The 12,503-nt window shown below is 42.4% G+C and overlaps 1 protein-coding gene across 5 annotated transcripts in view; it reads right to left on the reverse strand.

Annotated features, from left to right (window-relative positions):
* The window catches only part of C3H4orf36 (chromosome 3 C4orf36 homolog), a 43,856-nt gene extending 31,703 nt beyond the window's left edge, over positions 1-12,153 (reverse strand). For 2 of the 5 annotated variants that reach the window (XR_002522039.2, XR_647085.4), the window contains exons 1-4: positions 11,679-11,814; positions 10,853-10,992; positions 7,221-7,375; positions 6,649-6,993 (exon numbers count right to left, since the gene is read on the reverse strand). Coding sequence is in view for 3 of the 5 variants with exons in the window: in XM_009207137.3 (XP_009205401.1) it covers positions 6,860-6,993; positions 7,221-7,375; positions 10,853-10,917 (354 nt within the window). In the remaining 2 variants the exon portion in view is untranslated. Of the gene's footprint in view, positions 1-6,618; positions 6,994-7,220; positions 7,376-10,852; positions 10,993-11,678; positions 11,815-12,004 lie in introns of those variants that run through there. The other 3 variants (XM_009207137.3, XM_003898919.5, XM_017958839.1) reach the window with 3 other exon arrangements.
* Between the last annotated feature and the right edge of the window lie 350 nt (positions 12,154-12,503).

Raw genomic sequence — 12,503 nt, forward strand, 5'->3', positions numbered from 1 at the left:
GTATGGCTTCACTGGACCATCTTGCTCATTTATGCTACCGACTTAATATTGGAATGAACAGGTTTGTAACCTCAAACTTATCCATAACCCCCAAATCCCAGAGTGATAGCAATGTATCAAAAATTGTATGTTTGCAGAGTGGTATCAGTACGGTGGCAGAATAGGAAGCCTCAGATCCTCATTCCCCAAAGAAGACAGTGACTTAACAATATACAAACCGAACTGCTTTTGTAAGAACTCCAGAAACAAGTTAAGAGGTTGCAGCACCTCAGCAAGTGCATTGAAATGGGTAGGAAAATTCATGGCATTTGACCCGCCCTAGCCATTCCTTCTCCCATGCACAAGGTGGCACAATCAGGAGAAAAATTCTAACCCCATTTTTTCCTCAGGAGTGAAAGAGATGAATGCACTGTGTATCCAACATTCTGGTTTTTCAGTGATGCTGCTCAAGGACTTGGTTCTATCTTACCTGACTTGGAACAGTGACCAGAACAGCAGTTTGGATGCCAGGTTGGGGGGCCATTGAGAACAAAGGCAAGCTCCACGGTTTGTTACAGCACTAGAGGGAGTGTAGTATCAGAGACAGACACCAGGAAAAGCAAACGATTATGAGCTCCAGTGAAGAAGCAAGCAAATCTTTTTTAACTGGGAAATTATACACACAAGCCCAGAGAAGATGCATTTCCAGAAAGGTCTGAGAGGTCCCCATACACTCTAGCCAGGCTGACTGGTGAAGACCCTCCCCTGCATTAAGCCAATGTCTAAGGAGTGGGAGAGGTAGCTGTTTTTTATTTGGCTTTGGAGGTTTTGGTTCTTTTGTTTTCTGGTTTTTGTTTTTGTTTTTTTTGTTTTTTTTTTTTTGAATGCCCGAATCTCAACAAAAGGTCACAAGGCCTACAAAGAAACAGGAAAACATGGCCCGATCAAAGTAACAAAATAAATTTCCAGAAACCAACCCCCAGAGAAACGCAGGCCTATGATTTACCTGACAAAGGATTCAAAGTAAACATCTTAAAGATGCTAAGTGAGCTAATAGAGAAGATAAACAACTAAACAAAATCAGGAAAATGATACATGTACAAAATGAGAATATCAACAAAGTCACAGAAACCATTTTTTAAAATCTGGAGCAGAAGAATACAATAACTGAATTTTAAAATTCACTAGAGGAGTTCAATAGCACACTGAATCAAGCAGAAAAAAATAGAGTCAGTGAATTTGAAGTCAGATCACTTAAAATTATTGAGTCAGACAAGCAAAAAGAAAGAATGAAGAAAAGTGAAGAAAGCCAAAAATACTTCTAGAACACCATCAAACAGACCAATATATGCATGATGGGAGACCCAGAAGGAAAAGGGAGAAAGGAATAGCAAGCCTACTTGAAGAGATAATGGCCAAAATCTTCCCAAATTTGAGGAAGAAAATGAACATACAAATTCAAGCAGCTCAACAAACTCCAACTAGGATAAACCAAAGTGACCCAAACCAAAACACATTATTATGAAACTGTCAAATGTCAAAGACAAAGAGAGAATCTTGAAAGCAGCAAGAGAAAAGTGACTCATCTCATACTAGGGAGATCTTATTAGACTATAAGCAGTTTGTTTTGTTTTGTTTTTTTTAATTTTGAGATAGGATCTTGCTCTGTCACCCAAGCTGGAGTGCAATGGCATGATCATAGCTCACTGCAGCTTGAACTCCTGGGCTCAAGCAATCCTCCTGCCTCAGCCTCTGGAGTAACTGTGACTACAGGCACACACAACCATGCCTGGATAATTTTCTTTTTATTTTTTGTAGAGACGAGGTCTCACTATATTGCTCAAATTGTTCTAAACTCCTGGTCTCAAGCAATCCTCCCACCTTGGCCTCCCAAAGTTCTGGGATTACAGGCATGAACCACCGAGCCCAGCCTACCAGCAGATTTTTGAGCAGAAGCCCTGCAGGCCAGGGCCAGGTGTGGTATCTCACACCAATACTCCTAGCACCTTGGGAGGCCAAGGTGAGTGGATCACTTGAGGTGAGGAGTTTGAGACCAGCCTGGCCAACATGGTAAAACCCCGTCTCTACTAAAAATACAAAAATTAGCCAGGCATGGTGGTGCTACTCGGGAGCATGAGGCAGGAGAACTGCTTGAGTCCAGGAGGCAGAGGTTGCAGTAAGCTGAGACTGCGCCACTGCACTCCAGCCTGGGTGACGGAGCGAGACTCTTTCTCAAGTAAAAGAAACCCTCCAGGCCAGAAGGGAGCGAAGTAATGTATTCAAAGTGCTAAAATGGAAAAAGCTGTCAACCAACAACAGTATGTCTGGCAAAACTGTCCTTCAAAAATTTAAAAAAATTAAAACTTTCCCAGATAAACAAAAGCTGAGGAGGTTCATTACCACTAGGCCTTCCCCCTACAAGAAATACTAAAGAGACTCCTTCAAGTTGAAACAAAAAGACATTAGACAGCAACACAAAACCATAGAAAAATATAAAACTCTCTGGTAAAGGTAAATATGTAGATAAAATATAGAATTAGGCCAGGTGCAGTGGCTCACACCTGTAGTCCTAGCACTTTGGGAGGCCAAGGCAGGCAGATCACCTGAGGTCAAGAGTTCGAGACAAGCCTGGTCAACATGGCAAAATCCTGTCTCTACTAAAATTAGCTGGGCATGGTGGTGCATGCCTGTAATCCCAGCTACTCAGGAAGCTGAGGCAGGAAAAGTGCATGAACCCAGGAGGTGGAGGTTGCAGTGAGCCAAGATCACACCACTTGACTCCCCTGGGCAACAGAGTGAGATTCCGTCTCAAAAAAATTTAAAAAAATTGTGTATATATATATAATTCTATAATATTGTAAGTAGTGTAATGTTGTGTAGATCACTTTTAAGTTTGGCATAGAATCTAAAAAACAAAAGCATAAAAAATAACTATAAATTATGTTAATGAATACACAATATAGAAAGATATAATTTCTAACAGCAATGCCAAAGTGGGGGAAAGTGGAGAGGTAAAGAACTAGAATTTTTGTATGCCACTGAAGTTGAATTGTTATCAGTTTTAATTAAATTGTTATAACTTTAAAATGTTTTACGTAAAAATGATATATTTGTTCATTCTGACCTTTGGCTTGAACTGTTTTAGTCCCATATTCGGTCATATCATGGCTATCTCCTGATTTTAAAAAAGTATCCTATCATACAAAGAATACCAAAAAAAAATTAGCCATGCATGGTGGGATCATAAGCAGTTGGGATTGCTTGAGTTTAGGAGTTCAAAGTTGAAGTGAGCAATGATCATACTAGTGCACCCCAGCCTGGGCAACAGAGCCAGACCCTATCTCTAAAAATTTTTTTTAATTAAAAAAATAAAAAATAAGAAAGCAACTATCAAGTGCATTCTATTATGGATCTTTCACCATCTGATTTTTTTTTTTTTTTTTGAGGAGTTTCACTCTTGTTTCCCAGGTTGGAGTACAATGGTATGATCTCAGCTCACTGCAACCTCCACCTCCTGGGTTCAAGTGATTCTCCTCCTGCCTCAGCCTCCCGACTAGCTGGGATTACAGGTACATGCCACCATGCCTGGCCAATTTTTTGTAGTTTTAGTAGAGATGCGATTTCACCACGTTGGCCAGGTTGGTCTTGAACTCCTGACCTCAGGTGATCCACCCATCTCAGCCTCCCAAAGTACTGGGATTATAGGTGTGAACCACCATGCCCAGCCCTGAAAATGTTCCATCAATGAATGTCTATTGAGTAACTATACAAGTTAGGCATTGGAACACTAACATAAGAAAGCGTTCCTTTCCTGCTGTTAGGGCATTTCAAGAGAGAGAGACATACACACATATTACTCAATTTTGCAATGTAATTTTATTTCAATATGTGCAGTTTTCAGAGGCTCAGAAACATCTGCCTAAAATCATGATTAACAGAATCTTAAACCTAGAAGCAGGACTCCTCTCTCAAGAAAATCATGAAGAACTAAAGCTTTCTCAAATTCCATCTTTTCTCAAGGAACGTTAAAATATTTTGTTCTGGCAAACCTTTTACAAACAGATACATGTTTCATTCATTTTCAACATTATGAAAAAGAATATGTGATCTGAGAGATCAAAACAGATGCCTCTTTATCAACTAAGATAGTCCATAAGGTTAAGGAAATAAAACTTACTATAGCATCAAGGGGCTCAGGGCTCAGCTGCCATGACAACTTCCTAAATTCTTACCCCTAGAAGAAAAACTACACTCTGGCTAAACTCCATACCAACGGGAGCTATCACAGCCCTCCTGACCCTGATTTACATCCCAGACCACTGCAACTTTGATTCAACAGAGGACCAGCCTTACAAACCTTCTTTTATGAAAAGCAACTGCAGACCTTAAGCCAGTTTCTGCCAGCTTATACAGGCTGCTCATGAACTGTCTTTGTGCCCTGTAGTTCACTTTTGATGTAGAGCCAAACTCCACCTTATTTTAATGCTAAAACCCCATCCCAAAGTGAACATGGGAAGTACGTTACATATATGTTTGCCCATTGCACATGTGCTTGACTACCTTCATACATATGTACAGCTTTTCCCCCAAAACCTGCCGAATATGTATTACTTTATTGCGTGATACAGGCCCTGGGAGGCCTAAAACCCAGCCTGCGCTTTCCCTCTTCGAAGAAAGAGCACCTTCAGTCCACTCCAGAGACTCTCTTCCCAGTTCGCTAACTGACATCACCAGTAAAACTCTCCTTTCTACTATTTAGCCATCCTGAAGGTCTTTTGGACAACAGATGGAAGCATATTACTTATACTCCCAATTAATGCCACTAACTGAAAGTGCCAGGTTGTGAAGTGAGGTATGACATGCTTAGGGCTCCCTGGTGGCTCCAGAGGGCAGAACACAAAATGGTATCTATGCTCCTGGGTTACACAGTGGGGACATCAGGATGTGACATTTTTGCACACAAATTCTCCATGCTACTTTTAAGAGAAAGACATAAATGACAAGTTGATTATCAGGGATGATGACTTTTAAAGAGAAATGATCAGAATTTGCCATAGGTACAGCGGCCTTAATTTGAACTAAAAATTCAGGTCAGATGGTCTGGCAAGTAGTACATATATATTGTAAGAATAAAACCAAATTTTTTAAATTTCAAGACTTCTGGTCTGTACAAAGGTCAAGAGAGTCAGCCCAATATAGATTATACCTAGATTATAATGATAGTGATACTCACAGTAATGGCTAACACCAGAGTAATTCTCATTGTGTGCCTGGCAGTTTTCATTTAATCCTGTGAAGTAGGTATACCTGTATTACCCCGATTTTACAAATAAGAAAACAAGCAGAAACAAGGTAACTTATCCCAGCTCACATAGCAATAAGCAGCTGAGCTAGGATTTGAAGAAAGGCACCCAGGTCTAAAGTCTATACTCTTGCACAGTATGCCACAGTGCCTTTCATAATGAAATGAAGCTAAGATACTAGAAGATCAGCCAGGCACGGTGGCTCACACCTGTAATCCCAGCACTTTGGGAGGCCAAGGTGGACAGATCACTTGAGGTCAGAAGTTCAAGACCACCCTGGCCAATATGGTGAAATCCCGTCTCTGCTAAAAAATACAAAAATTAGCTAGGTGTGGTGGTGCATGCCTGTAGTCCCAGCCACTCGGGATACTGAGGCACGAGAATTGTTTGAATCCGGGAGGCAGAGGTTACAGTGAAACTTCCACTCCAGCCTGGGTGGGAAAAAGAAAATACCAGAAGATCCTAAAATGCCTACTAAATCATCTAAAAAACACTACACTGTGCTCAAAAGTAACATTAATATCCAAGTATGCTTTATTGGTTCAAATGCTGGAAGAATTGGTTCATTCAAATCCAATACTTTCCAGTTAATCAATTCCCCATCCCCCAGTCTGTGTTTTTCTCATAAGACCTTCTGTGTATTTTCATGTCACTTTCACATAACTATGTGTGTTCCATATGCTTCAGGGTCATTCCAGATAGAAAATAAGAAATTAGGCAGAAGGAAAAAGATTGACTTTTTTTGTTTTTGTTTTTTGAGACACGTTCTCACTCTGCCCTCCAAGCTGGAGTGCAGTGGCATGATCACAGCTCAATGCAGCCTCAAACTCCTGGGCTCAAGGGATCCTCCCATCTCAGCCTCCCAAGTAGCTGGGACTATAGGCACAGCACCACGCTCAGCTAATTTTTTAATTTTTTGTAGAGACCAGGCTGGTCCCAAACTCCTAGGCCCAAGCGAGTCTCCCACCTCAGCCTCCCAAAGTACTGAGATTATAAGCATGAGCCATCACCTCCAGCCTGACAATTTTTCTAGGAGAACAAAAACAAAGTAAGTCCTACTTGCTACTTTAAAGTACCACATGTGAATATTCAATGATGTTTCATTGAAATTGGAAACTAGAGAAGTACTAAAAATGAAGTCTATTATTTTTCTTAACCAAATGAAATGTTTTGGTTTATCATTTTTAAGAGAATTTCTCTCTTGCCTTCTTTTTGGTCCCTCCTTGGGATCTCAAAGATGCATATTCAAGATGTCTTTTGAAAACAATGCAGCTGAAGAAATTTCCTCTTCTTTTAGTTCAATTTTACAAAAATTAAAATGAATAGCACAAACGACTCAACTCCAAATGCATTTTCATCTACTTACAGTGCTGTAGCTTGTGATACAAGGAACAAGAGTATGTCAGGGACTCAGAAGATCTGTCAGAGCTGGCCATTAACCCACAGCTGTGGGCAGTGGCCCATCCACCAGTGGGCATTCAAATATCTGCCCCGAACTTTACACAGTGAAACGTCCAGAGACCTTCATCCCCTTTGGATGCAAGAGACAGAGTACAGATTCAGTCATGAGCTGACTGTCATTTAGATGGAAGAGGTCTTCTCAAACCGGCTGGCCTTTCCCTCAGGAGAAGCTTAATTTCCTCCGATGTATTTTCTTGACATTTCAGTTTACAAAGACGCTTCACTTCATACTCCCTTTCGAGTTTGATGGCTGAAAAAGAAAATACACAAAACAATCTGACATACATTTTTCATCAGGCATAACTAAGTCAAAACTGAATATCATAGAGCAAAATCCATATGCTTGAATAATAAACAAGATGACAGAGCTACAAAGATAGGAGGTATGGGTGTAAATACACAGATTTAAACATTTCTCTGATAAGCAAATGACACACACAATTTATAACTTATTAAAGCAGAACTTAAGGAACTTACATTCTGCAGAAGGGAGCAGTCCATCTTTAACGGTGTTACATTTTGTGAGCTGCACAGAACCACCAAATGAAATTTCTTCCAAGAAAGGCAACTTGATATTGGCTAGGTTTGTGTACCAGTTCTTTGCAAGCAGTGCAAGATCCCAAGGTTCCTGTCTGGGGCAAAAATTCATTAATGCATTCAATAAATGTTGATTAAGCACCTACCATGTGAGATGTAGAAGACATTAATTCTCGGTTCCATCTGCCACTAGACATTTTGGTTTATGGGGTGGGGGGCTGTTCAGAATTTTCCAGAGTTGTAATTCCAGACAGGAGAGGGAGATTTATATTAACTAATATAGAGATAATACTGAACAATGACCAGAAATTACACCAGGAACTTTGATTCGGCCTCCATGAAGTCAATCCAGTCTTTCCATGTAAGAGGATGTAGATAAGAACTGTAAGCTCCAAAGTCTTTTATAGCTCATAAAAATGTGGTCATATTAAAGAAGGAAAGAAGGGCATAAGCATACATTGAGCAGGGTGCTTGGCACAGACTAAGGTTTTGAGTGTGCCATCTGGGAATGAGGATGAAATTCCAAACTACAAAGTCAAAATAACCACTATGAACCTTTAAAAATTGTTCTCTTTCACCTAACTCTGAAATTTAAAAATATCAGCTACATGTTTCTCATCTGCAGTCAATATGAGTTCAGCCTCATATGCATGAAGAAAGTAAAAGACCTGCTTTGGTCCAAGCAGGGGAAGTGACCATATTACACCAGCCACCCCTTTGTTTGCCTGTTCCACCTTCCCGATCCTTTATCATCTAACTTTCAGGAGTGACTTAGAGTCTACAGTTATTATAGATGTACTTGAACAAGTCACAAAATGTATAAGAATGTTCATTGAAGTGTTGAAGTGTCATTTGTTTAAAAAAAACATGGAGGCCAGGCACAGTGGCTCACATCTGTAATCCCAGCACTTTGGGAGGCTGAGGCGGGTGGATCATCTGAGGTCACGAGTTCAAGACCAGCCTGGCCAACATGGTGAAACCCCGTCACTACTAAAAATACAAAACGTAGCTGGGCGTGGTGGCAGGTGCTTGTAATCCCAGCTACTCAAGAGGCTGAGGCAAAAGAGTCGCTTGAACCCAGGAGGCAGAGGTTGCAGTGAGCTGAGATCACGCCACTGCACTTCAGCCTGGGTGACAAGAGCTAAACTCCATCTCAAAAAGAAAAAAAAACATGGAAATCACCTTAATATCTATCAAAAAGAGCCTGATTAAACAAACTGCAGTACAAACATGTAATGAACGAATAAGGATTATGTTGACCTGGAAAGATAAGCAATAAAATAGTTAATGTTTATATAGCATTTATTATTAGGCACTGTTTTAATCTATTTACACACATGAACTCATGTAATTACTACAACAACCATATGAAAGAGGCAGGTGCTACTACTATCCTCAGTTTACAGATTAGAAAACTGAGGAGTAGGCTGGGCATGCTGGCTCATGCCTATAATCCCAGCACTGTGGGAGGCAGAGGCAGGAGGATCGCTGAAGGCCAAGACCAGCCTAGGCAATGTAATGAGATCTTATCTCTACAAAAAATCAAAAAATTAGCCGAATGTGGTGGCACAGGCCTGTGGTTCCAGCTACAAAACAGGCTGCAGCAGGAGGATCACTGGAGCCCAGGAGGCTAAGGCTGAGACTGCACTGAGGTGACAGAGTGATACCCTGTCTTGATAAAAAAAATAAAGATCTCTAGCTGGGCATGGTGGCTCATGCCTATAATTCCAGGAGACCAAGGTGGATCACTTGAGGACAGGAGTTTGAGACTAGCCTGGGCAACAAAGTGAGACCCCATCTCTACCAAAAATAAAACAAATTCACCGGGCACTGTGGTGCGTGCCTGTCATCCCAGCTACTCAGGAGGCTGAGGTGGGAGGATCACTCAAGCCCAGGAGGTACATAACATTCCAGCCTGCACTTCAGAGTGAGACCCTGTCTGGAAAGAAGAAAGGAAGGAAGGGAGGGAGGGAGGGAGGGAGGAAGGGAGGAAGGGAAACTGAGGTGCAGAGAACAATTTGCCCAAGGTCACAAAGCCATTGGTTGTGAAGTTGGGATCTGAACCCAGGAAGTCAGACTCCAGAATCAGTGCTCTTGCCTATTAGGCTATACAAGATATATTGGAAGGCAGCGGGCAGAGCAAAGTTCAATATGATTCCATGTGTTAAAAAGACATATATGTGTGTGTATACATGTGTGTATGTGTCTTGTGTAGCCACAGAAATTCTAGAAAACATGTAAGACATTGTACCTCTGAGTGGGAATCCGGAATGGGAATGGGGAGATATATCATTTTTATCTACCTTTCATACGCTAGATGTTTTTAGTGTATTGTTTTACAATCCTTTAAAAACACTGAATCAAAAAAAAAGCCCCGGGTAGGGAGTTACCTTGGCAAATGAACTCTAAAGAGCGCTACTACCATTCTGTTCCCCTTGACTTGGCTATTCTTATAAATAGTATGATATCAAATACTATCTTGAGAGAATGAAAGAGAATGAAATCTCTGGTGTTACAGAGATTGTTCATGACATAAAGTTCTGCATAACTAAAACCATGGAATCAGTGCTTTAAGTCATTCTCAGAAATAGGAGTATCTTCACATAAAAATTATGTTTATAATGATACTTAGTATAATGGTACTTGTCCATAGTTCAAGGTCTAAACACATACTAAACTGACAAAACTAAACAAAATGCAACAGTGAGTCTTCTCTGAATTTCCTATAGCTCTGGTTTTATAATCCCATAGGGAATCTTCATTTACTTCATAGAATATTGTTTAAAAGACAAATTCAGTTGACACCTAATCAAATGTTTAAGAAAGGAAAACACTGCACTACAATATCACAGAGTGAAACTATTGTGTGGTTGCAACACGTGCTCACGATGCGTTCACTGGATGACAGGCAATGTGCAAGTACTTTACATACATGACTTCATTTATAATCCACACCGCATAGCCAATTGTTATATGCATCTTGCAAATGCAGAGATCAAGGAGGAAGAAGGTGGCCTTAGGGAACTGGGGGCAGGGCCAGGCTTAGAGTCCAGGTCTTCTTGATTGGAAACCATCCACTGCCTGCCAAAGTATACAGGATACAAAACCAACCCTTTCTACCAGCTACTTAGGTGCTCTGTTAAGATACATCTGACACCGGGGCATTTTTTTGGTAGACGCGGAGGATCTAAACAAAATTTTTTAAAAGATGTGGGTGGAAGCAGAAAATGCTGTCTTGGAACAAGAAGACCCCGAGTCTAGCCCTGACATTTCCTTACTACAGGACTGTGACTTTGATCAAACTTCTCTGAACCTCAGTTTTCTCACTTGAAAGTGTTGTTGTGTTGTAAAGACCAAGTAAGATAATCAGGTATGGGATTAACTTATAAAAGCAGTTGCCTTAAAAAAAAAAAAAAAAAAAAAATTCAGAACCCAGACACCTGAAAATACTTCATATAGCCCACTATCTCATGAGGAGCATAGAGTGTCCAGTCATTTTACTTAACAAAGACACTCCCCAGCCCAGTCAATGCTTACCCTGATTTTAAATATATATATATATATATACTTACACATTATAACAACTGCCCTGCAAAATGGTTTTCACTGTGTTCTTTCTTGGCAATCCATACGCCATGGCGAGTTATTACAGTACGACTTCCTTACATAAAGGTGCCTGATGGAATGTCACAAATAACTCTGTTCACTTTACCTGAAATGATTGCAACGCACCTAATTAATGCTTCTCACATGAATATTTTGTAGCCAAACAATAGAAAAAAAATTTTCTGAATGTCAGAAAGTCCTTAATAAGTGTTCATTGAACTTGAACCCCAAGTGTAAAACCGTGTTCTCTTTCATTTTTCCATGAACTCATTTTTTCATTTCTTTCCACCGAATAAGAAGAAAATGCCAGGCAAGTTTCATCATCCTGAGACAAAGTTTCGGTGTCGTGCTCTCTGCCCCTGCCTGAGCCTGCCAAACCAGCTCCAACACCGCTGCGCCAAAATGTGTCTGACCGTGGCAGTGCTGAGCGACCAAAGGCTCTGCCTGCACAGGAACCACCCGCCCCAGCCCGGGCACTTTGAGCAGAACAATTCTTCCCAGGTTTTCCCTCATTCAAAACTCTCAGCACCACTCCCGCGCCCCGCCCTTGCACGCCGATTCGGGGCGAGTCTCCTTCCCTTCCCTGGACGCGCAGAGCCCGGGAGGAACCGGTTCCCGGGACGGGTGGGGGCCTCGGCAGCCTACAGAGCCCGCGGCTAAGGGACCGGCCTCAGCCTCGGCTCCTTCCCACGCCGGAGCCCCACCCTGCCTCCGACTCGCCAGGAACGCGCTGCGGGCGCGGGGCTTCCAGGGTGGCGGGTCCCAGGGAGCCGGCGCTGGCGGCCTGGTTACCCGGACTCGAGGGGCTCAGAGGGTCGCGGCCGGGAAAAGGAGGACAGAGCGCGCCGCGCTAACCGCACATGGCCGCGCACACGCCTCGGGGCCGCGCCGCGGGCACACGCCTCCTTCCCGCTCGCGGCGGGCGCCGCGTGTGGGGCTCCCCGCGTCACGCCGGAGCCTCAATAAAGGGCTTTGTGGAGCCCGCCCCACCCGTCAGGGAGGGGACGCCGGGCCAGGGAGACGCGCCCCCGCGGGGTCAGCTCTCTGGCTACAGGGCCCAGGCAGGCAGCGCTCTCAGAACCCAGCCAACCAGCCAAAGAGAGGGCTGTAAGCCAGACCTTTCCTGGGAAGGACGCTTTCCAATGTAGGGGGCTGCATCCAAGCGATCTGGACTTTGTTTGGGGGCGCCATTTCAAGAAATGTACCCAGTCCTGGCTGCTAACATCTAGGGAATCGAAGCCCTGTTGCCAGCGTTCTCACGCTGCAGTGGGCGAAGGCAGTGAGCTCAAAGCCCACGTGTGATATTTTAGGTGTTCGTGTTCACAGCAAGACAGCATCAGATTCTAAAGTCATTATTACACTGTGGTGACTGCGTATTTCTTCATTTGAATACATCAGATGGCCACCCCTTGTGGTCAAATGTAACGAGCTTACATTTCCATTTTGGATGAGGGTTTTGATGTCAGAATAGGTTTGGAATTCTAGCTCTACCACTTAAGATTTAACTTTAAGATTTCACATATGTCACTGCTCTAAGCATCAATTTCTTCATCTATAAAACAAAGACAATGCTCTAAATCTTAGAGGGTTGCTGTGAGGATGAAATATCCTGTCCTG

The sequence above is a fragment of the Papio anubis genome, chromosome 3 (genome assembly GCF_008728515.1).
Source record: "Papio anubis isolate 15944 chromosome 3, Panubis1.0, whole genome shotgun sequence".
Classification (NCBI taxonomy): Eukaryota; Metazoa; Chordata; class Mammalia; order Primates; family Cercopithecidae; genus Papio; species Papio anubis.